A 27,811-nucleotide genomic window follows, 5' to 3' on the forward strand; every position below is an offset into this window, starting at 1 on the left:
AGGGTGTTTACAACAATTCTGGGGCAGTACTCGGCCAGTGAAAATTCCCAGCAAGGTGATTGTGGCACCCTGGTGAGATTAACCTGGAAATTAGGGTGCAGAGAAGGTGAAGAGATTTGAGCGCAGAAATCTCAAGGTCAGCCGTAAGAGGACCACGCTGACATCACCCTGTATCCAACCCGTGACCACAGTGCGTGGCGACTGTGAGGGTTAACTGAGGTGACCAGTGCAGGCTCCTGATGGTTCCCGCGTGCACACAGGCCGTCCCAGAGGACTGCCCGAATGCTGAGGCTGCCCCTACGTGGGGAGCTGCCCGGCCACGTGCCCCTGAGGAAGCCGTCTCGGTTTCTAAGGCTAGAGTCGCTGTTTTCTAAGGTCACAGCGCGTTTTCTTTACGCGTGTTGAAATTCAGAAATCAGCAGGCCAGCTCTTCATTTTTTTTTCCCCTTAAGTTGTACTTTCTTGCAACTTACACCCTTTTTCCCCCAACACTTAGGATAAGGCTGAAGAAGATTTTGCCCTTGAAGCTAAGAGGTGAATGGTTTTCTTTGTCATCTGTCTCGTGATATCGAAATCCCTAAGTTTTCTTCCAGCTGGAGTGGTGGAAGAACCCCGTGAAGCCCTGCTCCCTGCCTACGGCCCGGCCCTGCGTGCAGCCAGGTGCCCAGAAAGATGCGGCCTCAGTGCCAGCTCCTGTTCTCATCCAGAGGAAGCAGATGCTGGCAGTGCCCTCCCTCCCGTTCTGGTGCCTTGGTACATCTCCCAGGTGTGGGTGCTGGAGTCCCAACCCTGGTGGGGAGGGATGCGGTGGGGAGCGAGGGGGAGGCCCAGGGGCTCCAGCGCCCAGCCCCTCACTGACAAGGAGCTGTCACCACCTCCACTACAGCTTCCTGGCTGTGCCCCTTCAAGCCCCTCAGGACACCAAAGGACTGATGACCCTTCCCCCATCATGGAGCGTGGCCTCTCCAACCTCCCAACCCGCCTCCTTCAGTACCTTGGATTGTGCCCCCAGGAAGAGGCCTTTACTACACTCAAGGCAGCTCCTGGAACAGACCCTGGCATGTAGGAACTACTCAAGAAAAAATGTGCTTGTCGATGAATGTCCCCGTGCAGGTTCACAGACCACCTCCGCCTGTCTCACAAAGGCAGGGAGGAAAAAAGAGACAACTCCCACTGGTGCCTGATTACATTCAGAGACAATGGAAGTTTCTGAACAAGGAGGACACAGGTGAGTGAGGGGCAAAGGAGAAACCTCCGTTCACACCCCCGCCACCACTGAGGTCCTAGAATATTGGGGAAGCTTCCACGGTAATCCTGGCCTGGAGAAAGTGAAAGCCCCACTCTCCACACCCTCCCACTTTCCTGCTCTCCTCCCGGGAGCCCAGTGCCAGCCCAGGGCTGGGCTCTCCCTTCCGCCTTCTGCCTCCAAGGAGTTGAGGAGTCACCCTGACAATCAGAGGACTGCAGGCCCCTGGTTCAGGACCAGACAGTGGCACCCCCTGGCTCAGGCATTGTGCAGACGCCTGGGGCTGGTGCTCCGGTGCCGCCTGCCAGTGCAGCACCTCCCCACACCCACAAGCGGGCCGCTTACCACCTCTCCCCTCCACCCTCCAAGTGCCTGCCTCTGCCCCTTCTTGGTCCTCGGCTCCTGGCTGGCTGGCCTGGCGTGCCCCAACTTGCTTGCTCTCCAGGCTTCAGGACCTCCAGCACACCAGCTGGTCCTGGTGGCACCAGGTGGCCCCAGGTTTGAACCAGGCTCAGCCTGGCCTCAGTGTGGAACTTCATCTGCTTGACGCAACCTCTCGGAGCCTTGGGCCCTGCACTGGGCATGGGGAGAACCATCCTCAACCCACAGGTGAGTAAGGTTGTGCCACCTCACCTGGTGGGGCTGGAACCCTCCCCCACATGGCCCTCTGTGGGTGGTGCCATAAGCTGAGACATCTGCCCAGGGAACAAGCACGAGGATTTTTCCCTGGGGTTAAAGAGCTTGCCACGACAATCTTTCCCCCTGTTTTTTAATAGCTTTATTGAGATATAATTTACATACCATACAATTCACCCTTTTCAAGTATACAAGTTCGATGACTTTTAGTATATTCACAGATACATGCGACCATCACCACGATAAATTTTAAAACACTTTTGTCACCCCCAAAAGAAGCACTATACCCCTTAGCTGTCACTCCCACTTTCCCCCACTCCCCCCAACACCTGGAAATCGCTAATCTACTTTCTACCTTTATGGATTTGCCTACTCTGGATATTTCATATAAGTGGAATCATACAATATGTGGCCTTTTGTGACTGACTTCTTCACTTAGCGTAATATTTTCAGAGTTTGCCCACATTGTAGCATCTGTCAGTACTTCGTTCCTTTTTATGGCCAAATCATGTTCCACCGTTGGATATACCACATTTTATTCATCCTTTTGTCAGTTGATGGACACTGGGTTGTCTCCACTTTTTGGCTATTTGGATAACGCTACTGCTGCATTCTGAAACGGAGTGTGCAAGAGGGAGGGGATTTTCCTTAGAAACTTTAATAAATGCTACCCATTATTGTTATTTTGTCTACTATTTTTAATAGAGTTTGTTTTTTTAGAGTACTTTTAGTTTTATAGAAAACTTGTACAGGAAGTATAGAGAATTCCCATATACCCCCTTACATCCACCCCCACCAGGTTCCCCTATTAATACCTTACATTAGGATGGTACATTTGCTATAATTGATGAACCAATATTGATGCCTGTTATTAACTAAAGCCCATAGTTTACATTAGGGTTCACTCCTGTTGCTATACATTCTAGGGGTTTTGACGAATGTATAATGACACGAATCCATCATTCTAGTATCATACAGAGTATTTTCACTCCCCTAAAACAGTCCTCTGTGCCCCCACTAATTCACCCCTCCCTCCCCACTGACCGCTGGCAACCACTGATCTTTTTACTGTCCCCATAGTTTTTTTCCAACATGTCACATAGTTGGAATCATACAACTGGCTTCTTTCACGGAGTGCTATGCATTTGAGGTTCCTCCACGTCTTTTCATGGCTTGAGAGCTCATTTCTTTTTAGCACTGAATGACATTCATTTTTATGCTAATAAGCTTTTCCCCAGCTAGAAATGCGCCCCCCCCCCCCCATCTTTTGGGGTTTGGGATCCCTCGTGCTTGGCAGGTTCCATGTGGGGGCCTCGCTGTCACTGCTGCAGCTTTGCCAGTCGGCTCTGTCCCTCCCCTCACCCCCAGGCCTGGGAGTGCCTTGACGTCCTGTCAGGACTGAGCCCCCAGCGTTTCTGTGGGGAAGGTGCCCAGGGAAGCCTGGGAGGAGGAGGAGTGAGGAAAGCAGGAAGGGCTGTGGGAGGGAGAGAGTAGGTGTTGAGGCAGAGGCAGAGAGAGAAGGAAGTAGCTGCCAAAATCTAAGAGGCAGCAGGGTTGTATGTCAGGGGTGGCCTCAGGCATTGTGCAGATGTTGGTCTTTGCTCAGCAGGAGGCCTGGGGACAAGCAGAGGGCGGGCAGCTTGGTCCTCCCCAGCTGCCCTTTGCTCTGAAGATGGATGTGGAGCTGCGGGACCAGAAGGCCAGAGGCCCCACCCTCCGCAGTGCAGAGCTGAGTGTTTTGCAGTCAGGGGCAGAGAGGAGGGATCAGAGGGAGGACATTGGCTCCCTGGCCTGGGGGTGCAGGGCTCCAGGCAGCCACAGAGCAAATGCACTGGCTTCAGGCCTGGTGAAGTGTAACCAAGCGAGGAAAGGTTAACAGAGGTGCGGCACCAACTGTGCCTGGCAGGACTCCAGGCAATCATTCACTCGAGAGCAGGGTCCAGGCCAAGGCTCATCCCCAGGGGGACTTGTCCTCCTGGTGCTGCAGGAGTTACAGCTGGAGACAGCATCGCCTTGGCATGGCTCTGTGCTGGAGTTTGCTGCAGCTGTTCTGTGGCAAGCGGGGAACCCGAGGCCCCGCCAAGGTTGCTGGGCTCCCAATTTTCCTAGGTCAGTGGCTCCTGGCCTGGTTCCAGACGTGCTTGCTTACCCCATGGTTGCTGAGCCCCTCCCAGCTCGTGGCACAGTGAGGTCGCCAGGCACTGGGAATCAGCCACCTGGAGGAGACTCCCTCTGGGTTGGAAGCCACCTTAACCCCGGGGTGTGTTGGGGGGGACTTACAATGAGTCTTTACTCCCCAACCCCCCTGATCCCACCTCCTACCCTTCCCAGGACCTTGTGGCTTTGGGTGCTTCTTCCCTGGGAGGGTCCTGGGCAGGCCTGAGCCCCCTCACCTCTGAGTCTAGGAGACTTCATTTACTCTGCCTTGGCTCAGGGCCAAGGTGTGGGAAGCGGGTTGGACAGGGCAGAGAAGACAGGAGGAGAAGAGAGAATGGAGACGGAAGAAAGGAGGGAGAGTGAGTGTGTCAGCGGTGAATCACAGACACTGCCGATTCTCGGCACTCCTCCCATCAGGAAGCGGAAGCTGCTTCCTCTCTCGTGAAGTCTGGGCTAGCCCTGGGATTAGCTCTGGCCAACAGGCGGAAGTGACCTGTGTGACTTTCCAGGCTGGGTGTTGACATGGATGCAGCTTCCTCTTGCACTCCTGGAATGGGCCCTCTTGGGGCCAGCTCCACACTATGAGAAGCCCAAGCTACAGAGAGGTCCTGTGAAGGAAGATGCAAGTGCACCATGTGACAGCCTCGGAGTAGCCTGCTGACAGCCAGCCATTGTGACAGTCCAGCCCTGGTGAGCCTCCCGGTGACTGCCCACACAGCTCCACCAGGTGCAGACAGAGCACCAGCCCGCTGATCCCAGCAGCCCAGAGTCATGATATAAAGGGTGGATGACTTAAGACACTAAGTTTCGGGGTCATTTATTATGCCGTAATAGATAACCAAAACAGGATGTACAGGTGGTACCATTTTTTTTTTTTTAAAATCTGGACAGCATCCCATCCTTTGGAGGAACCAACAAGCTCCACTCCAGGTGGTCCACAGCTCCCTCCTTTCCAACTTTCCTCCTCCATTCCCAGTGTAACTGCTAGATCTTAAGTTAACATGAGGGAAGCCACCTTAGGGAAAGGAAGCAATATTCTATCTATGACCCCGACTCACTAGTCTCTGTGAATACGTTCTAGCCTGCACGCAGCCTCGGTGATTAAGCACCTCTCGCTTTTATGACATACGTGACCTGCTAGTTCTGTGACTCTTGCTTATGTAATCTCCCAGCTGTGATAAGACAACTTTGTTCTCTGAGTTCCCCAGCAACATGATGACCTCCAGAAAGAAAAATTCTACATCGGTACCCATCATGAATGACAGAAGAAAGAGATAATGTGGTGCCTTGAAGTTTGTCCCCCCGGATGGTCGACATTCCTAACCCCCTCCTTCCCTGGCCATTTCCCCTATAGAACTGCCTCAAGCTTCTGTAGGATTTTAAGACCGTTCTTCAGGACACGAGTCCGCCATCTTCCCATTATGCTGGCTAATCGTGTAAATTTTCCTTTCTCAACCACCAGCTTGTTTTCAATTGATTGGCACCAGATTGCAGCAAGCAGAATGAGCCTCTTTTCGCTGGGTTGCGCCATCATGGATTGGCTCTTGCCCCAGTCTCCCAGGAATTTGCCTCTGGGACTGAAGGTGCTTGGAGCTGAGTCTTCTCATACTCTTGCCCTTAAAAACCCTGAGTCCAAAGTTGCCCTGATTCTCTCCTTCTCAAGGCTGGTTGCTCAACTTTCTTCTAGGTCACCTACCAGTAATTATTCCCTCCCTCCCACCCCCTCCTGCCTTTCTTTCTTGCTCTTCTGGCATTACCTCAAGTTAGTTTCTACTGTTTCCTCCAAAGAGCCGTGGTTGACACAGAAGTTGGCACACGGGAGGAAGTGGTCGGCCACAGTGCCCCAGGGGAAGGAGGCGGCTTAGGAACAAGTTTTCCTCTGAGAATGAGGAGGCTCCCAAAGTCACGGGGATCCGTGGCCTCTGTCACCGAGCACTGAATGACTGATCTGTCTAGGGTGTAGTGTCTGAGACCACCAAGGATGCCACAGGGAGGATGGCACAGCTGCTCCCGACAGTGTAGGCCAGCTTAGAGAGCGGGCAGGGGCTAAGCCCTCCGAGTTCCCACCTAGCCGCAGGCCGATGCTCAGGGACCTGTCTGCAGTGCTGCTCCGAGACTCCATGTCAGCTTCCACCGGCTGAAATCCCAGAAAACCAAACTGGGAGGCTGAGTCTGCCGATTGCGGAACCATGGCAGTGCGGGCTGGATTTGTAATGACTGCAATAAAAGTAGGGCGTTCACTGGAAAAGGTTGGAACCACAGTCATTTGAAAGTCATATCTGGGAGCATTTGGAGAACTTGGAGATCCTGAAAACCCACACCTGGAGGAAGCAGTTCCCACCGCGTCACCTCTGCCATGCATCGCAGTGGAGAGTCAGGGATTCCCCCTCTCCCCCGACCCTTTGTTCCTAACCAGGGTCGATCCCCCCCAGGTCCCAGGGACTGACTTCCTGAAGGGAGTGTGGGAGAGAATATGCTTCACACACCAGAAGCCACAGAGGCTCAGGTCCCTGGAGTAAAGAAAGGCTTTCAGTCACCCTTTCCAAAGAGGATGCCACCCCCGCGGAGAACTAGCCAAAGATGAGAAGAACGTGGAGAAGCCATTGGAGGCGTGATGTCATAACTGGCCGTGACCTTCTAACTGGAGGGTTGTGGCTTTTAATCGTATTCCTTCCTTTTTGTGTCGTATACTAATAATCATTACAATGGTAATGAAGTGCCTTCTTTTCCTCTTTGTGGGCTGTAGTTACATTTACGGTTTAGTGCACTGGTCGTAGAATATTACAATAGAAACTCAACAGAATGAGCAAAGGAATATACGTCACCCAGGTAACCCAGATGCAAAAGCCAGTGGACATTCTGAAGTTCTGCACAGAGAAAGGAGTTGTGCGTATTTGGGGAGGGGTGTGTGTGCAGGACCACCATGGTGTGGGTTGTGGTGCACACCTTTGTTGGTTTTCACCTCATTCCTCTCCTTCGGGGGTCTGCTCCCTGCCCCCTCCACGCAGTTCCCACAGGTGATCCCTCCCTGCGGGCCTGAGCGTGGGAACCCAGCTGGGCATTTGAGGTGACTGGAGCCCAGGCCTCCCGTGGCCGGTTGTCCTGCCTACTCCTCCTGCTGGCCCTCCTTTTCCTGGCTGAACCCACACTCTAAAGCCCAATCCAGGACTAGGCCAAGAGAGGGGGCAGTTATGAACCGCCCCTGGTCTGCACTGCCTTGTTTGTCCTTGGTGGGTCGCAGGTCACCCCTGCAAAGAATAGAATAGACGGTAGACTTGTAGGCATGGGACAGCTTCACAGGGCAAAGTGGATGGCAGGAACTGCTTGCCCAAGGGGGTCACCTTGGCTCTCAGGGATGCTGCCAAAAGGGATGATGAGCACGGGGAGGGCTAGGGGACTCTTCCCAGGCGTCCCAGCTCCTGGCCCCAGGCCCTGCCCCCTCCCACCTCCCCCCCTCCCAGGGCAGGGCTCTGGAGGCTGCCAGCCTTGATGGAACCTCGGCTCTGCCACCCACCTCTCTGAGTCTCCATTTCTTAATCTGTGAAATGGGAGTCATCGTGGGCACGAACACGCCAAGGTGTAAGACATTCAGCACCTCGCACCCCCAGCCCGGATGCCCTGCCCTCACCCCCAGGCCCAGCACGCCTCCGCACTGCCCCAAACCTTGTGCTTCAGGGACTTTGTGCTGACTCCTCTGGGAGAGCAGACACAAGGCACCCACAGACATCAGCCTCGGTGACTCCCAAGTGCCCAGGGCTCTGTCCTGTCCTCTCCTAGTGCCAGAGCCAGTGGGCTGGGCAGGAGGGGCACAGTGCCCAGGGAGGCAGGGCACATGCTGTGGCCCCTCCTCCCGCCCCTTACTCATTAACCAGGCTGCAAGGTGGCATGGGCTGGCTGGGCCAGGCTAGCTGTGGGAGTGCTCAGGGGCACAGGGTGGCCAGTGGCCCAGGCTTGGAATGGACGGCATCCAGAACACAGATCCCCCAGGCCGAGGGGGCCGCTGCCCTACCCTCCGCAGGCTGGTTCCCATTGGCTTTGGGGCCGAGGCATGGACGCTCTTGATCCTTTCTGGACCCCTGGTAAGGAGGTGGGGTTGAGGGGCCAGTGAGGCTGGTGGTCAGATGCTATATAGGCATGACATGGAGGTGTGCCAGGGGCTGCTTGCACCGTTTCCCAGAAAATGCCCATGTTCACCACATCCAGGCTGCATCAGGGGCTGCCACCCAGAGCAGGTGACAGCAGGATGGCTATCCCTGGACAGTGCCCAGGGTAGTAGTGGGGCCTGACCTCGCTCACCAGCAGGCAGCCCCTACTCACACAGGGTGGCTGTGTCCTCCTTCAGAAACTCACAGGAAGGCTGGATTGAAAACACCCCAATGACAAATGGGATCCATTGATGTAGGAGCCTGTAGGTCTCGCCTGTGAAGCTTTGCAGGGGGAAGAAGGGGCCCTCTGCCCATTTTATTTCCAACAGGAAAATAGATGATACATTTTTTTCTGACCATAAAGACTAATCAATATGTGCTCCCTGTAAAAATTTCAGACAAAACAAAAGGTTATAAAGAAGAAAGAAATTCATCTATAATCCTACCACCTAGACACAGCCATTACCAGGATTTTGGTGTATCTTATTCCGCTCCTTTTCTGTCTGTATGTGGCGTAACCAAATGAGTATAATATCAGTAGCAGTATTGAAGGTTTGCATCCAGCTGTCTGCGCTCCAGGCCCTGTGCTAGTTGCTTCTCATGCATTCCTGCACTTTTAGACAGGGAACCTGGAGCCTGGAGTTTAACGCAGCTGCTGAGGGCAGAAGGCGAGCAGGACTCAGGGGTCCTGACTTCCAGCCCTGGCTGCTGCGTCAGCCTTGGCCACATTGCTCGCTTCCCCAGGTGAAGGCGATTTGCTCAGTGGCCAGGAGTGTCTTTTGTGGGTCCTGGCTTGAGGCCCCCAGGACCTGGAGAGGCCTCAGTGTGGGGCTGGGCTGTGTGGGGCAGAAGCTGTGGGGTGGGCAGGGCTGAGCGGGGCCCTTGACCCTGGCCGCCGTCCTTCAGTTTCTGTTCCAGGTGCTGACTTTCATGATCTACATTGTGAGCTCGGTGTTCTGCGGGCACCTAGGCAAGGTGGAGCTGGCATCGGTGACCCTCTCAGTGGCCGTGAGTACCGCAAGGCCGTTCTCTCCCAAGCTTCTCACCTGGGCCTCCAGGGAGCAGACACAGAGCATGAGGGCTGACAGTTGCATTCACAGCTGGGACCTGAGGGCCTCATCCAATGACACCCAGACTGGGCAGGCAGGACTGGACCAGGAGGGGGGTCTCTGGCTCAGTTGCACATCAGAGCTGCTGCTGGGCAGCCTCCCGCCAGGATGCAGGCTCTGCCCCTCGGGCCTGGTCTGACAAGCCCTGTGTTTTTTCCTGTGTGCGGTTCCAGTTTATCAATGTCTGCGGAGTTTCCATAGGATCTGGCTTGTCCATGGCATGTGACACCTTAATGTCCCAGGTGGGTGGACGTCCTGGGGCTGGGCAGGGGCAGAGCCAATTCCTCAGCTGCTGCTAAAACAGCAGGGGGTGGGAGCCCACCAAAGATCCCTCAGTGCCCCTGGATCTGGGAGCCCCTCAGACCGCCCTGGGGGCAGCTGTCCCCCATCTACCTCCAAGGACCGTGTGCTGTCAGGGAGCCAGACCCTCTCCTTTGAGATAGTCCGTGTAGACAGGCAAGAAAGCCACGGAGGGAAAAGGGTGGAGACAGTTCCCTGACCTTGGGTGTCAAATGCTGGGGGTGCACAGATGGGACCCTTTTGCCCTCAGGGGCCCACAGCCCAGTGGGGTTCAGCTCCCCACCGAGGGTTCTGTGCTCATGGGGGACCTGGGGACCTGGGTGTGGTCCTGGCTGCCACTGACCAGCAGGGAGACTTGGCAAAGGGTCTCGGGGCCTCCCTCGCCTTAGCTGTGATGTGGGGGAGGAACACCTTCCCTGTGAGGCACATTTGAAGACCTGAGGACAACAGGTGGACAGAGGCGGTGCAGCTCCTGGCGCAGAGCTGGTGCTGTCAACAGCTGCCCTTAGATCTCTGAGTGGCTGAGGCCCTGGAGAGGGAGCCGCCCAGGCTGTGATCGAGGGGGCCGGATGCCCGCTATTGAAGTGCTGACGGGTGCCCACATGTGCTGGGTGCCTCTCACAGCACTGGCACCACCAGGTCGAGGCCTTGGCCGGGCTCAGCGGAGGACAGAGGACAGTGCTGAGGGCGTGGGTGGTCTGAGCCCGGGCGCGGCTGTTTTGCAGAGCTTTGGTACCCCCAACAAGAAGCACGTGGGGGTCATCCTGCAGAGGGGCGTGCTGGTGCTCCTCCTCTGCTGCTTCCCCTGCTGGGCGCTCTTCCTCAACACCCAGCAAATCCTGCTGCTCTTCAGGCAGGACCCGGATGTGTCCAGGTACTGCTTGGCTCCTGCCGGGAAGCTGGGGAGGGAACCCCCAGAGAAGCCCACCCCTCAGGCCCCCTGCTTCTCTGGGTCACAAGTGCAGCCCCTCTGGGGACGGTTCCAGGGTTTGGTTTTGGGATTCTCTCTCTCCAGCTGTGACCACAGGGGGGCAGACAAATGGCCAGTTTTAATTTAGGAGGAAAGGAGAAAATAAGAGATTTGCACATTATTGGCATTTGTGTCTCAGCACATACATAGTTGGAGATTCACAGATGCTTTTGAAGAAATCAAGCATGCACTACCCCATATTCCAAAAAAGGAGAAAGTGGACAAACCAGTTTCTGATAAATTATAGTTTATTATTAATTTTGGAAATGTCCCCTCTAATGGGAACACTTTGCTCATTTTATATTATGTGCATTTCATTTGGTTATTCCTTGGTAAGATATAACCTTTTTTTTTGCCCTTACAAACCAGATGTCCCTCCGAAGTTAATTTCCTTGGTCAGGAGGGCCCATGGTTGTGTCCTTGGGCTCCTTCTCCAGGCTCCTTACAGCATGTGGGAGCAGCACCCCTTGACTGCCGCTTGTCTTGGCCGAGATGTGTGGGGGCTGGCAAGGCCTGTCCTCAAACCTGCGCTGCCAGGATGCCCCTGGGGCAGCGCCTGCCCCCGTCTCAGAGGGCAGGGCCTGGTTGGCTCCGGAGTTTCTGGTTCTCTTGCAGGCTGACCCACGAGTATGTGCTGATTTTCGTCCCAGCACTGCCGGTGAGTGCCACTGTCTGCCGGGCTGGGAGGAGGCTGGCCTTATCCTCCCCTCAATTCTGGCTTTGGGCCTTTCCACCTGGTCTGCTGGGGAGACCCATCAGCCAGCAGCAACTTCCCACGGTGCCGTGACATTGGCTGACAGGGCAGGAGAAAAGTTCCCATTCCAGTCGGGGTAGATTGAACTTTTAAAAAGTAATGACTTTTTTTTCTGATTAGAAAACCCTGTATCGGAGAAATTGTGGAAAGCACAGGGAAGAAACATTTCAAATCACCTATAATCAAACCACCCAGTGAGAACAGAGGCTAATATCTCTTTTCAGGATCATTTCTATTCACGGGTATGTGTGTTCAAACACACACACACATATAGTTTGAAATGGGGCCAATGTGTGTATATTGTATTATAACCTGCTTTTTCCTTTTCAAATATGTCATTAGTCTCTCGATATGATTAAGCAGCTGTGTACAACATCTGCTTCAAAGTCTCCAGAGTACCCCACAGCGCTGTAGTTTATTAACCAATCCCTCTTTCTTAGGTATTTAGGTTGTTCCCAGTAGTCGCTATTATAAACAAGATTGTGATAAACATTCTTGTAGGAGAATCTTTGTGAACATGTGTAGTGATTTCCTTCAGATGTCTTGTTAAAATTAGAGTTGCTCTGTCAGTGGATTTTGATACCAATTTGTACAAATTCTACCCCCATTAGCAACACTCTCATCAGCACAGAGTATTATTAGTAAACATTTTTTCCAATTAGAAATAAGTTGTTTTAATATTCATTTTATTGCTAATGCAGTTGAACATTTTTTCATATATGTATTGATCATTTGTTTTTCTTCTGTGAACTGTCCATACTCTTCGCTTATTTTAGTGGATTAATCTTTTTCTAATCATTTAACTCATGTTAAATAATCATTTAACTTGTGCTGGAAAACATCTTAACCCTTTGTCATACAAGTCACAAGCATTTTTCAGTTTGTCGTTTGCCTTTTAATTTTTTTGATATTTTTGACTTGAAGAATTTTTAATGTATACATAACAGATCCATAAATCCTATCCTTTATTGTGTCTGTCTTTCATGAGTTTAAAAACACTTAACCCATTGCAAGATTATATAAACATTTGCCATATTTTCTTTGAACCCTTTTACGGTTCTATTTTTACATTTAAGACTTTATCTAACAAACTTTTCCAAATACTAATTATTGAATAGTCTCGCCTTTCTCCATTAATTTATTAAATACGAAGTAAGCAGTGTATCTACTCAGGTCAGTTTCTGAGATTTCTAACCTGACCCAGTGGTCTGTGCGTCTGCTCGAGTCCACGGCTGCACTGTTGGCTCTGCTGTAGCTTGGTGAGACACGTCACCGCCTGGCAGCACGTCAGGGACGGCCGTGCAGCCAGAGTTTGTCTTCTGTCTCTGGAACCGCAGGACCCCCCATTCTCCACGGCAGCAGGGCTGAAGTTCTGAGGAGGGAGCTGGGAAGGGGTGGGTCAGGGTGAATGCAGGGCCTGGCAGGGTGTACCCCAGCCTCACCCACCTGTCCGTAAGGCCAGTACCATAACCTCTTGGGGCCCAGTCAGCTCCAGATTTCTTCTGTATCATGGGAACCACCTGAAAAGGCTGATCTTTCTCCTCCAAGTCCCCCTAGCAACCATGCTCAGGCACTTCAGACCAAGGGAGTAGTATCTTGTCAGATAGGGCTCTTGGGGCTGGGCCAGGGAAAACAGCCTAGAAAGATCGCTGTGGCAACTCCTTTATCCAATAGAGCAAGTCCCTCCCAGAAAATGCTGCTGCAAAATTTAACTGCTGATCAAATAATAATAATAATGACTAATAATACTAACCTAACACTTGGAATGCTTAAGTATGACAAATACTGTTTTATAAGCACTTTGCAATATTAACTTTGCATATATGTGTAAATATTAAGTATACACACATTACTATACACACACACACACTATTATCCCCTTATGGATGAGGAAACTGAGACCCAGTGAAGTTAAGTAACTGGCGTAAGATCACACAGCTCCTGAGAGGCAGAGCCAGTATTTGAACCCGGGCAGTCTAGTTCCAGCCCTGCACTCTTAATCACTGTTGCCACTGAAGAGAGCAGAGGGCTAAGGGACGGGATGGGGTAGGAAGGCGCAGGCCTTGGGCCAGGCTTTGACAGAAGACAGACAGACCGGGTGTAGTGCTCCCGACACACACACTGACACACATGGCCCTCTGTCCTCCAGACAGGGAAGGGCCCACCTCGCCTGTGGGGTCTTAAACCCACGCAGCAGAGGCTGCTGGGGGCCAGCACTGCTCTGTTCCCACCGCTCCCTCAGTCTAACGCCATTCCCTGCACATCTTTGTCTCTGGCAGCCAGAGCCGGGACAGCCAGCATTCCCCGCCTGCCTGCTTCTCTCCCCCTGGGGCAGAGCGGGAGCCCTGAGGGGTCTTGTCCCCCATGGGCAGGGCCAGGGCACACATCAGGTGGCTGCACAGGCTTCAGCCCACCTGCAGGGTCCCAGACATGACATACTTTGGCGAAGTAACTGAATTCAGGTATCCAAGAAATATCTGTTAATGTTGATCTGGTGGGTTTTTTTTGGTAGTTTTTTGTTGGTTATTTGTGTGTGTGTGTTTGTTTTATTTTATACAGGCGAGTTTTCTTTATGGCCTGCTGGCAAAATATTTGCAAAATCAGGTACAGGTCCCGGGCTAGAGGGGGGGCCCCATCCCCCAGCACACTGCCCTCTCCCACACTGGGGCTTTCTCCCTCTCTGCACCACCTGTGAACCTCCCGAGATGTGTCCTGGCCTCTGGCACAGGCACCGGTGAGGAGCCGCGTGTCCCCAGCCTCTCTCCAACCCCCAGCCTGCCCGGGCTTACCCACATCCCCTTGTTCCTGCCGCCACTTAGCAAGGCCAGATTTCATTTGTTTCAGGGGATCATCTGGCCCCAAGTCCTCAGTGGTGTTGTGGGCAACTGCATCAACTGCTTGGCCAACTACGTCCTGGTTTCCCTGTTGAGCCTGGGGGTAAGGTGAGCACTGGGGCTGGTGGGCTTCAGGGGCCCGGTTGGGAAGCGCTGCCCACAGAGCACCCCACCCCTGACCAGGGCAGGTCAGTCACCTTCCCTGCCTCACCTGTGACAAGGACTGTGGAGGCTGGCTGTGTCACCCAGAAGTGGGAGGTCATGGGGAATTAGAGGAGCCTGCTGGTCCTTTGGGTTCTGGGGGATGCCCCACCAAGGACAGAGAGGGGAGCCACTCCCCACCCCTGCCCCAGCCCACGAGGAGAGGCTGAAAGTGGGGACCTGGCAGGGTGGGCCCCAGGACACTGTAGTAATGGTGCCAGCGGCACCCATGGCTCCTGGGTGAGGCCGATCCCAGGGTTGGGGTGCTGGCCAAGCCATGCGTGTGCCCCCTTCCTCCCCATGCTGGCTTAAGCAGGCGCGCTGCTCTCTGCCCGCCAGGGCCAGAGTCAGCCATCGGCCCCAGCCCTGCTCTCCCTCCTTCCCAGGGGCTCTGCTTACGCCAACACCATCTCCCAGTTCGTGCAGGCCATCTTCCTGTTCCTCTACATTGTGCAGAAGAAGCTGCACCTGGAGACGTGGGCAGGTGTGGAGGGCTGTCCTGGCCTTGGGGGCCGAGCAGATGAGCACCGGGCGGGCCCCCAACATGGACCCAGGGCGTTCCTTTGGCAGGCAGAGGGCCCAGTTTGAGTCCTTTTGGGGGAACCCTGTTTCAGGTCCCCCTCTCCTTTGCTCCACCCCTCAGCACCTGCATCCCAAAGGCCCGGGGTTCCCCCATCCAACGTGTCACGGTGCAGAGTCCTGCTGGAGATAGGCCCAGGGACTTTCTGGTTGCTCCTGGCTCCCTGATCTCAGGATAGGGATTAGAGTGATAACATGGAGAAAATCCTAGGGGTCAGCAGTGGGCCGAGTGCCTGGCATTCCCAACCTCAATTAGACTTCACAACACCTTATTATCCCCATTTTATGTATATGGAGGATATCGAGATGGAGAGGGGTTAAGTAATTTGCCCAAAATGCCAGTGGTGGTACATGGTGGGGCCTGCACTTGGACCCGTGCTTGTTTACTCCCGGGCCTCAGGTTCCGAGCCTTTCTGCCTCCTGAAACCCAACTCTGTAGACTGTGGGCTCCTCTTTCAGGCATTGCTGGAACAGCTCTCAGGGCCCTGGGGCCTCATTCGGCGGAGGGGGAGTCCCACGTGATCCTTCCCCGTGCAAGTCTGCATAGCCCTGTTTACCTTAGGATGAATCCTTTTGGCATCGTTGATCTCATGCCATCCTCCCAACAACCCTTTCAGGCAGGAGAGCAAAGATAAGGACTGAAATTTTCAGTTAAGGAAATAGAGCCCAGAAAGGCAGGGTTAGTTGCCCAAGATCCTGTGGTGTCTGGCGCAGAGTGGAGACCCCCACCAGTGCCCGAGGCTCCCATCCTGAGCCGCCCTGTGCCGCGGGCCAGGTGAGCTGGTGCTCTGTCCCTGCATCGCCCTCCCACCCTACCAGCACTGGACCAGCTGGCATGCCCTGTGCAAAATGCCAAGTGCCTGGAGCTGTGAGCTGAGCCCAGGGGTGGACACGCCCGGGGGGCTGCTGCTCAGCTCTTGGGGCTTCCGTTCCCAGGCTGGTCCAGCCGGTGCCTGCAGGACTGGGGCCCCTTCCTTTCTCTGGCTGTCCCCAGCATGCTCATGATATGCCTTGAGTGGTGGGCCTACGAGATCGGGAGCTTCCTCATGGGTATGTGGAAGAGTGCGGGTGGGGAACTGTGTGGGGGGCTCACCCAGCTCAGAAGCCCCCTCCCCAGGATGGGTAGTTCACCAGCCCAGCCTCTGGTGGGTCTGTTGCTCCCCACCAGGCTGTGAGCTCCCTGTGAAGGCAGGCCCGCGCCTTTTGTGTCGGGATCCCAGCACGGCCCAGTGTGGGACTGGCACTGAGTGGGCACCCGGCACTGAGTGGGCACCCCAGGGGGTCAATGAGGGAGGGAGAGATTGAAATCCTGGGGCACGAGCGTGGGCGGGCTTGGCAGGTGTGGGGCTCTCACCTGGCGCAATGTGTACCCAGCAGAGCACTCACACAGAATTCAAACGGCCTGAGTGTCAGAAGGCCAGGACTGGGATGGCCCTGAGAGCCCTTGCAGTCCACCCCCTGTCCCTATTTACAGAGGAGAAAACTGAGCCCTGAGAACCAGAGGGACTGCCCAGAGCCATGCAGAGGCACGGAGTGGCAGGGCTGAGACCTGGACTGGGGTTTCCTGGTGCTGGTCCAGTTTTCTCCCTTCCTCACCATGCCACATGCCACATACGCAGAGGAGCTTGTCTTGAAGGACAGACCAGGCAGAGGAACAGCCTGCAGGAAATTCCATAGCAACTGGGCAGGATTCTCCTGGAAGTCTGAAGGCCAACTGGGAACATTTTTTGTTGCAAATCTGCCCTTCGAAATCATTTGCCCCTTGGCCTCCAAAGCAGAGGGGCGTTCTGTCAGCCCAGGGTCTCTGAGCTGGCCCTAGGGCCAGGCTCTCACTGTGTGCCTCTCCCACAGGCCTGCTCAGTGTGCTGGACCTCTCTGCCCAGGCTGTCATCTACGAGGTGGCCACCGTAATCTACATGGTGAGGCTCCTCAGGGCACCTTCACCACACGCTCCGCCCTGGCACAGCTGCCTGATGGCCTGGCGGTGTCATAGGAGGAGGGGCAGGCTGTCACCCCAAAGGCCACCTCCGTCTCCTGAGGGGCCCTCCCAGACCTCCCATGCCCATGAGGTCCCGGCCCTGACAGACTCACACGCAGGTAGCCCACGGTCACTCCGCCAAGGGAATATTGAATTTACATGATGTTAGAATTTTTTTGAATTAATTTAAAGTTAAATCTCCCATTTAAAGTTGGGAGATTTCACATCACAAGTTGGATGTGATTTGCACCTTTGAATTTTCTTGAAAAATGGGAAATTGCATTGAGCAGTGAGCCCACATTCCTGCACACCCCAGCTGCTGAGCGCTGGGTGACAGCAGACCCCGTGGAGGCATTTCCTCTCCTCTCCCCACAGAGACAGGAGTTGTCCATTGTCACTCATACGCACCTGCCAGTCTTTGACGCCAGCTTTAAGCAAGGGAGTCACAGAAATCTGTACTTACAAAATTAATTTATAAGGTGATTTTTATTTTTAAAAATGGTTTCCACAGAATTTTTTTTCTTACAGGGAGCTTTTCTGGTGTCCTTAAGACCTCTTTAAAATGCATTCACTCCTGAGTTTTTGCCAGCACGCTGACTTTGGTGGCAAGGCTGTGTGCCTGTGACGTTTGATGGAGCAGGTGGGGGCGGATTGGTGGCTCGCTTGGAGTCTCTTCGCCCCGGCTTCCAACCTCAGAATCGCATGCCGGCCATCAGGAGCCGTGCACACCCCTGTCTCCTCATGCCACCTCCCTGGGATCCATCCTGTCTGCCTGCTCTCCTCCTTCTTGGCCCAGGATGAAGGGCTGCTCCACCTCCAGCCCAGGCCTGTCCTGGCTCAGGGCCCACCCCATCCCAGGGGCAGGAGGCTGGCTCCACTGATGGCACCTTCTTATCTCTGATCTCAGATTCCCATGGGACTCAGCATGGCAGTCTGTGTCCGCGTGGGGACGGCCCTGGGAGCTGCAGATACTGTGCAAGCTAAGCGATCGGCCATCTCAGGTGTGCTCTGCACAGGTGGGCAGAGTCCTCTCCTGGGGGAACTTGGAAAGGTATAAAGTCAAGGCCTAGGCCAGGGGAGGGCCTGGCACATTGGAGGCAGGGCTGGCCGTGGGAGCCGAAGAGTTTACCTTCCAAACCTGCTATACCTGTCCTCTGGCCCAGAACAGCCCCTGCTGATGCATGGACAGGTGCCCGAGCAGCATCTCTCTTGCCTGCTGTGCCCCTTGCCCACTCCACCCCTCCTGCTGGGGGCCTCGGGCTCTCCTGAGGACAGCTTGCCAGTTTCCATCACTCACCTTTGTGTGACCCTGTGAAGGCCCTTCCTCCCCAGGCTTCTTCCTCCAGCCATCCAGGGTCCTTCTGTAGGCCTGCCCTCACAGCGTCCCCAGGAGCTTGGGCCCTGCCCATCCCACCCCTCAGAGTGACCGGTCTTGCATCCTCCATCGTGCCCCTGCTTTCTGAGGCTAACAGATTCAGATCCGCTGTCTGTGGAGAGCGGGGGTTTTCAGGCCTTAGACTGCACTGGAATGCCCTGGGGGGCTGTGTCAAAGCGCAGATCGCTGGGCCCCACCCAGCAGAGTTTCTGCTTCAGTAGGTTGGAGACGGGGGCCTGAGAATCTGCATGTCTAACAAGTTCCCAGGTGATGCTGATGCTGCTGGTCCAGGAACCCCACTTTGAGAACCACAGGAGGACAGGCATTCTCTATGTTGTCCTTCCTATGGGACTGCAAAAATGTCTCAGTCCAAATGAATGACTCTAACGCAAGGGACCTCAAGCTCCTGGGTATGGATGGCTCAGTTGACTTGCACTGACCCGAGCTAGGCTCCTCCACGGCTTGGGGTCAGCCAAATGTTGTTCCTTTTGTCTCTTCCAGTTGGCGCCTGGCTGGTTGTGGGCATCCTGTTGAGTGTTGTGAAAAATAAACTGGGGCATATTTTTACCAATGATGAGTACGTAATCAGTTTTCTTCACTGACCTCTGGGAAATGTCAGAGTGGTTCCCAGCTGGTCCTCAGTGACTCGTCACATGCCAGGCTTGGGGCTGGATCCCCAGGAAGCGGGACTAGCTTTGACTTTGCTCTCAGTGGGAGGAAGCCAGCATCTGTGCTTGTCTACCGGGGCCGTGGACGCCACCACTTGCTTTCCCATAGACAAGATGCTAATCAAAGGGCAGTTCAAAATTGTGGGGGGTCTTCTGGGGTTTAAGATGTGGCCCATAGATGTACAGAAATTCAGGGCCAGGGGTGTCAGTTGCATTTGTGTGGGTAAGTATCTCTATTCCGAAAATCTGGGGGAGGAGGCAGAACGGAAGGAATACAAATGGGCCTCCAAGAGTGGTCATGTCTTAGCGGTCCAAATGAACCTTCTTTCCTGTTTTCTCTGCAGAGAAGTCATTGCCCTGGTGAACGAGGTCTTGCCGATTTATATCGTCTTTCATCTATTTGAGGCCATCTGTGTGAGTACAGGCTCTGATCTGTAGCCTGACCCCCGCCACGTCCATGAGCTCTCCCTGTGGCCTCACAGGGCTGTGAGGATTAGCTCATCAATCCACGTAAAGGGCTAGCTGTAGAGTTAGTGCCCAACGTATTTGTTCACATTAGTTTCATTATTATTCAAAGCACGGACTCCCCTTCTCTTCTGCAATTCCAACAAGCCAAAGGATGAACACAGATTAGCAAAACACTGAAAAATTGCACCAGTGTAAGCTCACAAATCTTTTCCTTCCTTATTCCTCAGGATCTGGGGCCCCAGGCAGTGACCCATGCCCTCAGCCGGTCAGGAACTCAACAGCAACCATAGCCGGTTGCCAGAGCAAAGAGACATTTCCGAGGAGTGAGTCAACCCAGAATACAGAGGGTCCTGAATTTTCGGCTCCTTTGGTCACTAAAGGACAGGTCCCATTTAGAGCAGACTGGAATTGTGTGAATTGTTAAAAGCATGACATGAAAAAGCAGTGAAGTCATTTTAAAAGTAGAATTTGAAATCCTGTGTCTTCCAGTTTACATCTTGAGTTCTGTGAGTTCCTCAGGAAGGCATCCGTAGCATAGAATCCAATGGCTCTGCAGAAGGGTGAGCTGGGTCGGCGGCCTGGGCAGAAACACCTGTACGATAATTATCATCAACTCTAATAAAAAAAATAACCCATTCAGAGAAATTCTATTTATGTAGGACTTCTCCAAAAGACTCAGTGCCCTCTCTCCTGTCCACTGCATATTCCAGGATTCACCTTTGAATCTAGCTGGGCACTCAGTGTTCTTAGCCTCAGCAGAGCCGCTTTCTCTGGGCTGCGTTTCAGCATCATCTCCATAGCGTTTATCACAGAACAATAAAAGAAACTATCCCATGGGATCTGTTATTGCTTTTGTCGTAGGATATTGTTAAGGACACTATTCCTATCTTCTCTCTAGCTCTGAGGTGAGGTCACAACTGAGAAATCCTTGCAATTAAAGGTTGGGAACAGCTTTGCATTTCTCCCTGAATTAAGCATGCCTCCCCCCCAGTGGGCAGCCCTTCTCTGTCGAGGAAGCAAATACACAGCTAGCGATTGTGAGGTCCTTCTCGCTTGTGTGTCTGCATTCTACCATCTTTCCTCCTGGCAATATTTATATTATACTTAATTTATGTTTCCCATGGGCATATTTTTATTTTGTATTTTTTATACCTTTATTGAGTTATAATTTACATACCATAAAATTCACAGATTTTAAGTGCACAATTCAATTATTTTAAGTAGCTTTCAATTTGTGCAACCATTGCTGCAAACCGGTTTTAGAGTATTTCTGTCACTCCCAGAATTTCCTGGAGCCTCTCTTACAGTCACTCCCTGCTCCCACGGCCAGCCGCAGGCCACCCACTGATTCGCTTTCTGTCTTTCTGAACACTGCCTTTTCTGAACATTTCATACAAATGGAATCATACAATATATAGCATTTGGGACTTGCTTTTCTCACTTAGCATAATGATTTTGAGGTTCATATATATTGTCGCATTTTTCAGGACTTCGTTCCTTTTTGTGGCCAAATAATAGACCTTAGTGTGGAAATAACACATTTTGTTTATCCATTCACCAGCTGATGCACATTTGGGTTGTTGCTGGTTTGGGCTGTTATGTTACGCCTGCTGGGCACATTCACGTACAATCCTTTGCATAGACGTGTGTCTTCATTTCTCTTGGTAGAGTCCTAGTTGTTGAATTGTTGGGTCAAATGATAAGTTTATGTTTAACTTTTTAAGAAACTGCTGAGCTGTTTTCCAAAGCAGCTGTACCATTTTACATTCCCACCAGCAGCGTACGAGAGTTCCAATTTCTCCGCTTGCTTGACAATTCTTGGTATTGTTTGTCTTAAACAAAAACAAAAAGGATTTTATTTTCAAGAGCAGTTTTACGTTTAGAGGAAAATTGAGCAGCAAATCCAGAGAGTTCCCACAGACCCCTCTCTCCCCTCAGTTTCCCCCGTTATTTACATCTTGTATTAGTGAGGGACATTTGTTAAAGTGAGGAAAGAATATTGACACATTGTTAACTAAAGTGCGTAGTAGTTCACAGTAGGGTCCACTCCTGGTGCTGGACATTCTTTGGGTTTGGGCAAATGTCCTGTGCCTCATATCTACCATTAAAGTATCATGTGAATCATTTCATTGCCATAAAAACCCTCTGAGTGCCACCCATTCATTTCTTCCCTTCTGTCAGCATCCCCCATCCTCTAACCCCTGGAAATCACGGATCTTTCTGTTGTCTCTACAGTTTTGCCTTCTCCGGATGTCTTATGGTTGGGATTATACAATATGCAGACTTTTCAGATTGGTTTCTTTCACTCAGTAATATGCATTTAAGGTTCCTCCGTGTCTTCTCATGGCTTGCTGGCTCGTTTCTTTTCAGCACTGGTGCTTTATTGTCTAGGTATTCCAGTTTGTCCATTCATCCATTGAGGGATATCTTGGTTGCTTCCAAGTTTTGGCAATTGCGAATAAAGCCATAAACATTCTTGTGCAGGTTTTTGTGTGGACGTAGTTTCCAACTCTTTCTGTAAATACCTGGGATCATGATTGTTGAATAGTATGGTGACACTCTATTTAGCTTTGTAAGAAATTGCCTAACTGTCTTCCATAGTGGCTGTACCATTTTGCATTCCCACGACCGATGAAGAAGAGTTCCTGTTGCTCCACATCCTCATCAGCATTTGGCATTGTCAGTGTTGTGGGTTTTAGTCACTCTCATAGTCTGTAGGGTGGTATCTCACTGTTGTTTTAATTTGCAATTCCCTGAGGACATATGACGTGGAGCATCTTTTCATATGCTTATTTGCCATCAGTATATCTTCTTTGGTGAGGTGTCTGTTCAGATCTTTTGCCTAATTTAAAATTGAGGCGTTTTCTTATTCTCATATTTTAAGAATTTTTTTATATTTTGGATACCAGTCCTTTATCAGATATGTGTTTTGCAAAGATTTTCTCCCAGTCTGTGGCTTGTCTTTTCATTTTCTTTCTTTCTTTCTTTCTTTTTTTTGAGGACGATTAGCCCTGAGCTAACAACTGCTGCTAATCCTCCTCTTCTTGCTGAGGAAGACTGGCCCTGAGCTCACATCTGTGCCCATCTTCCTCTACGTTATATGTGGGACGCCTGCCACAGCATGGCGTGCCAAGTGGTGCCCTGTCCACACCCAGGATCCGAACTGGCAAACCCTGGGCCGCCAAAGCGGAACATGCGCACTTAACCACTGCGCCACCAGGCTAGCCCTCATTTTCTTAACAGTGTCTTTCACAGAGCAGATGTTTTTAATTTCAATGAAGTCCAACTTAATTTTTTTCTTTCATGGATTGTGCTTTTGGTATCATATCTAAAAAGTCATCACCAAACCCAAAGTCACCTAGATTTTCTCCTATATTATCTTCTTGGAGTTTTACCATTTGGCATTTTGCACTTAGATATCTGATCCACTTTACCTTTTGTGAAAGGTGTAAGATCTATGTCTAGATTCATGTTTTTGCATGCGGATGTCCAGCTGTCCCAGCACCGTTTCTAGAAAATAGCTACCCTTTCTCCATTGAATTGCCTTTGCTCCTTTGTCAAAGATCAGTTGACTATTCGTGTGGTTTGTATCCAAGCTCCCCGTCCCATTCCGCTGGTCTGTTTGTCTGTTCTCTCACCAATACTACACCGTCTTGACAACTGTAGCTTTCCAGTGAAGACGAAGCGGAGTAGTGTCAGTCCTCGGACGTTGTTCTCCCTCAGTATCGTGTTGGCTATTTGGGGTCTTTTGCCTTTCCACATAAACTTTAGAATCAGTTTACTGATATCCACAAAGTAACTTTCTGGGATTGTTTCTCATTTTTATGACAGCCATCTTAGTGGGCCTATACTGGTATCTCATTGTGGTTTTAATACGCATTTCTCTAATGACTAATGTTGAGCCCCTTTTTGTGTGCTTATTATCCGTTTGTATGTCTTCTTTAGTGAAATGTCTATTCCAGTCTTTCGCTCACTTGAAATATTGAGCTGCTTGGCCTATTAGCTTGCTAAGGCTGCTGTAACAAAGTAACAAAAACTGAGCATCTTTAAATAGAAGTTCAGTGTCTCACAGTTCTGGAGACCAGAAGTCCTAAATCAAGGTGTTGGCAGGCCCAGCCTTCCTCTCAAGGCATTGGGGAAGGATCTGTGCCAGGCTTCTCCCCCAGCTTCTGGCGGCCTCAGGATTGCTCAGCTCATAGATGGCCATCTTCTCCCCATGTCTCTTCACATCATCTTCCCTCCGTGCGTGTCTACGTGTTCCAATTTCCCCTTTTTATGAGGAAACAAGTCATACTGGGTTAGGGCCCACCCTAACGATCTCATCTCAACTTGATCCATCTGCAAAGACCCTATTTCCAATCAAGGTCACATGCACAGGTACTGGGGGCTGGGACCGCAACACCTTTTTGGAGGATACAATTCAACCCCTAACACTTACCTTCTTATTACTGAGTTGTGAGAATTCTTTATATGTTCTACATACAAGTCCTTTTTCAGATATGTGATTTGCAAGCTCAGCCTGTGGCTTCTCTTTCATTTTCTTACTGGTATCTTTCGAGCTGCAAAAATCAGCGCTTTTAATGTAGTCTAATTCTCAATTTCTTTTCAGTTATGGCTCATGCTTTTGCTGTCATATATAGGAACTCTTTGCCTAACCCAAGGTCACAAAGATTTTCTCCTATGTTTTCTTCTAGAAGTTTTCTAGTTTTAGCTCTAAGATTTATGATTCATTTTGAATTAATTTTTGTGTATGGTATGAGGCAAGGGTCTAAGTTTACTTTTTTGCATATGGATGTCCAGTTGCCCCAGCACTATTGGTTGGTGTGTGAAAGGCTCTCTTCTCCCCAGTGAATTTTCTTGCCTGTGTCAAAAATCAATTGATCATAAATGTAGTGGTTTATTTCTGGATTCACAATTCTGTTCCATTGATTTATATGCCTACCCTATGCCCATACCACCATGTCTTAATTAGTGTAGCTTTATAGTGAGTTTTGAAATCAGTTAGTATGAATCTTCCAACTTTGTTCTCTCTCTTTTTTTTCAAAGTTGCCTTGGCTCTTCTAGATTGTTTGCATTTCCATATGTATTTTAGAATCAGAATGTAATCACAAGGGTCCTGATAAGTGAGAGAGAGGCAAGGAGTCAGAGAAGATGTGGAGACAGAAGCAGAGGTTGGAGTGATCCCACTGCTCCATGGGGGCCACGAGCCAAGGAATGCAGGCAGCCTCCAGAGGCTGGAAAAGGCAAGGAAACAGATTCTCCCCTGGTGCCTCCAAAAGGACCCAGACCTGACTTTAGCTCATTGAAATCCATTTTGGACTTCTAATCTCCAGAAGTGTAAAATAATAAACACGTCTTGTTTTAAGCCACTAAGTTTGCAGTAATCTGCCACAGCAGCAGTAGGAAACCAGCACATGACATCTCCGTGCGAAGTTAGTCCAATTTCCCAGATTGGCTGGTTTTTGGTCACCAGTTTTACCTTTACTTTCTAGTGAGGCAATAACGGTGAGGAGGTAAAGATGGGCCTCTGGAGTTGTGTTCAAAGCATAGCTACTCTTGTGTGACACTGGGCAAGTGAGCTGACCTCTCTGACGGGGTCTCTTCCTGGAAGGAAGGGGCATAAGAACACTCCTCCTCGGGGTGTGGGGTTGAGTGAGGCCCTGCAGGGGGCGCTGCCGGGAGAAGTGGCTGCGGCACGAGACCCGCCCTCAGCCTCCTCCTTACTGACCGCTCACCCCCTGCCTCCCCTCCCAGTGTGTCTATGGCGGAATCCTGAGAGGAAGCGGCAAGCAGGCCTTCGGAGCCGTCGTGAATGCGATCACGAATTACATCGTCGGCCTCCCGCTGGGCATCGTTCTGACCTTTGTGGTCGGAATGAGAATCATGGGTATGTGTGTGAGGAAAAGTCGGGAGAGGCCTGGGTGGTCACGGGACACTCTCCCCAGTGTCACTTGTCTCCTTCAGGCCTCTGGCTGGGCATGCTGGCCTGTGTCCTCCTGGCAGCTGCTGCTTTCATTGTCTACACTGCCCGCATGAACTGGAAGCTGGCTGCAGAGGAGGTGAGCCAGCAGCCCCTGGCCCGGAGCGACCGCTCCGCAGAAAGGCCCAGAGACGGCGGGCCCCAGCAGCAGGGAGCTGTGGTCTAAGCTGCGCATGCGCAGTCACCGAGGGGCCACCTCGGCCTCAACAGCTACTCCTGTCATTGTCCTTGGGCCCCAGACAGTGCCGGTATAAGCAGCAGAGAAACGTACATCCAGACCTTCCTGAGCCAGCCCCACTGCTGCAAACCACACAAAAGCAAGGAGCTCAGTCAAACCAGCCTGAACCCAGACGAGCCCCCGAGAGCGCACTGTGACCCTGGCAGAGAGAACAGCATCACTCTGGCCACCATCCTCTTGGATGAAGCCTTTAAACAGGGCAGGCCAGCATCTGCTTTTCAGACACAGTAAAGGCACAGCTTAGTCTGAAGGCAGAACGCAGAGGGGAACGTCCTGTCAAAGACCCGAATCCCAGCAGGGTATGGTTTTGTCTTTGTGTGTGGATCAAGTCCTCCTGGCATCTAAAATGGATAAATATAGATTTAAAACAGCACCACTTTAAAGCTCCTCTAAAACTAAGAATACGTTCTGCTTTGGCGTGCCGCGTTTTCAAGGCAGGGCGGAGATGGAGCCAGTGGGGAACGAGAGGGCTGCAGGCTGACCTGGCGAGCTTTCTCCTTTAGGCTCAGAAACACGCGGGGCTGCAGCAGCAGAGCGCTGAGAGCACGGTGGACACTGCACGCGTGGCCCCCTGCCCCGGGCCTGAGGACGCTGCGGTCTCTTCAGGTAACGCCGTCAGGGTGCTGCTGCTGGGCACACACAGATGCCAGCGGCACGTGGCTCCTGGCTGCCGGTGTGCCTAAGCAGTTGGGAACCATGCGAGCCCCAGCTGCCTTTCTTCCTCTCAGCATGAAAATGTCCTACGTGCCGGCAACACACCACCAATATCTACTATGTAACAGGCCTGCACAAAGTACTTCACACCCTTAGCCTCGTGAGGCCGTGAGCCGTGTCCATTCTCGAATGAGGAAGCAAGGCTGAGTTGAGGTCTGGCCCTCAGCTGTCAGCCCAGGCGGGTCAGCCTGGCCTGACTAACTGGGGTGGGGTTACTTCCCCGGTCTACCTCTGTGCACCCCACGAGACAGACAGCAGCCCAGCGTTTATATGATGAGTCATGGCCCCAGCTCAGGAGCCTCCTGCCCCGGCTCGGTGCTGAGCGCCAGGCCCACCTGTACAGCACACCAGGCCCCTAGTTCTCTCAGTGGCCTCGCCGCATCCTGGGCTACGCCTGACCGGTGCTGCAGTGAGCCAGGCGACTAAAACAGTCACGAGGGAAGGCCAGGCACGGTCGACTAAGCATTTAACATGTGCTCTGAAGTCCTACTGAGTTACGTCTGATGTCATATGCCACCTCAAGGACAGGCTCAGACAGGAACATGCCTCACCTGACCTTAGGAGGACCTTTATCTATACATCAAATTCCCAGTCTAAGATGCTCTCCCACAGAGTTCCCTCCGCCGGTCCTGCTGTCGAGTAGAGCAGGCAGGCTTGTTTCGATTGTACAGGCATTTTCCGCTGTAAGGTGCAGAGGTCAATTAACCAGGCATGCAGCGTAACGAATGCAGCTGGGCCTCCTGATTCCACGGCCACAGCTCTTCCCACTCAGCCCCGAGTCCTGCTGAGTTTGCTCCCGTTTGCCTCTGCAGTGGCTGTGAGCGGCTCCCCTGGCGTTACTCTGACAGCGTACTCAAGGCCTGGGTGCCATTTAGGCCTCGTCAGGACTCCAGAAGCAGCTCATGCCCTTACAGCTCCTGCCAGCAGACTGTCAGTGAAGCAGTTGGCCCTTCGCCGTGGGGCTGCTCTGGGGGCAGCGTCAGCCACGCTGGCCGTGGGGCTCGTCATCAGGGTCCTGGCCACCAGGCACTAGCAAAGCAGCTTGGAGACAGAAGGGAAGCCAGGAGTGGCTGTCCCACCACCCACACACGGGCCCACCCTACAAAAGCAGCGACGGGATCCAGGGCAGGTGGGCGCCTTGGACCGCTCCTCAACACCTTCAGCCAGCACCTCATGTGACATGAAGGGTCTGAATCGTGCAGACGGACAATTCTGCCGTGGGCAAATCCGCTCTCTCACCTGTGACCTGGACTGCTCCCCCGAGAAGACATCCGCTGACTGAGTGAGAATCCTGGAATGGCTACTATTATTCAATACTGTCAACAGCTTTACACTGGAGATTTCCAACCAAAATAAAACTGCAAAACCACTGTTACATTAAAAATTACATACTTCCTAAGCAGAGTCTGCTGCCGAGGTCTGTTCACAAAGCCTCTGGGAAGTTCTGCAAAGGGGCCTG

General features: G+C 52.2%; 1 protein-coding gene across 16 annotated transcripts; it reads left to right on the plus strand.

Moving 5' to 3' along the window:
- The first annotated feature begins 1,712 nt into the window (after positions 1–1,712).
- Positions 1,713–27,751, plus strand: SLC47A2 (solute carrier family 47 member 2). 16 transcript variants are annotated; one of them, XM_070228282.1, is made up of 17 exons: positions 1,714–1,855; positions 9,091–9,192; positions 9,467–9,535; positions 10,319–10,467; positions 10,933–11,221; positions 13,877–13,921; positions 14,162–14,259; positions 14,739–14,836; positions 15,868–15,981; positions 16,783–16,850; positions 17,817–17,925; positions 18,786–18,861; positions 19,297–19,366; positions 25,175–25,307; positions 25,385–25,479; positions 26,142–26,244; positions 27,165–27,751. In XM_070228282.1, the coding sequence occupies exons 1-17, from the start codon at positions 1,829–1,831 to the stop codon at positions 27,383–27,385; spliced, it is 1,866 nt and encodes a 621-aa protein (XP_070084383.1). In that variant the 5' UTR covers positions 1,714–1,828; the 3' UTR covers positions 27,386–27,751. The 16 variants fall into 16 exon arrangements, with proteins under 16 accessions (XP_070084387.1, XP_070084383.1, XP_070084392.1 ...); XM_014728982.3 differs by lacking the exon at positions 1,714–1,855 and adding an exon at positions 7,887–8,118 and having other exon boundaries at positions 11,179–11,221; positions 17,817–17,910; XM_070228279.1 differs by lacking the exon at positions 1,714–1,855 and adding an exon at positions 7,888–8,118 and having other exon boundaries at positions 17,817–17,910.
- Positions 27,752–27,811: the final 60 nt, after the last annotated feature.

The sequence above is a fragment of the Equus caballus genome, chromosome 11 (genome assembly GCF_041296265.1).
Source record: "Equus caballus isolate H_3958 breed thoroughbred chromosome 11, TB-T2T, whole genome shotgun sequence".
Classification (NCBI taxonomy): Eukaryota; Metazoa; Chordata; class Mammalia; order Perissodactyla; family Equidae; genus Equus; species Equus caballus.

What these genes read in the sequence shown, in the direction of transcription:
- SLC47A2 (XM_070228278.1), top strand. Translation starts at nt 7,996, where the DNA reads ATGGACGGCATCCAGAACACAGATCCCCCAGGCCGAGGGGGCCGCTGC. An exon ending in TGATCCTTTCTGGACCCCTG is followed by an intron (nt 8,119 to 9,090) that starts GTAAGGAGGTGG and finishes GCCGTCCTTCAG; the next exon opens with TTTCTGTTCCAGGTGCTGAC. An exon ending in GTGACACCTTAATGTCCCAG is followed by an intron (nt 9,536 to 10,318) that starts GTGGGTGGACGT and finishes GCTGTTTTGCAG; the next exon opens with AGCTTTGGTACCCCCAACAA.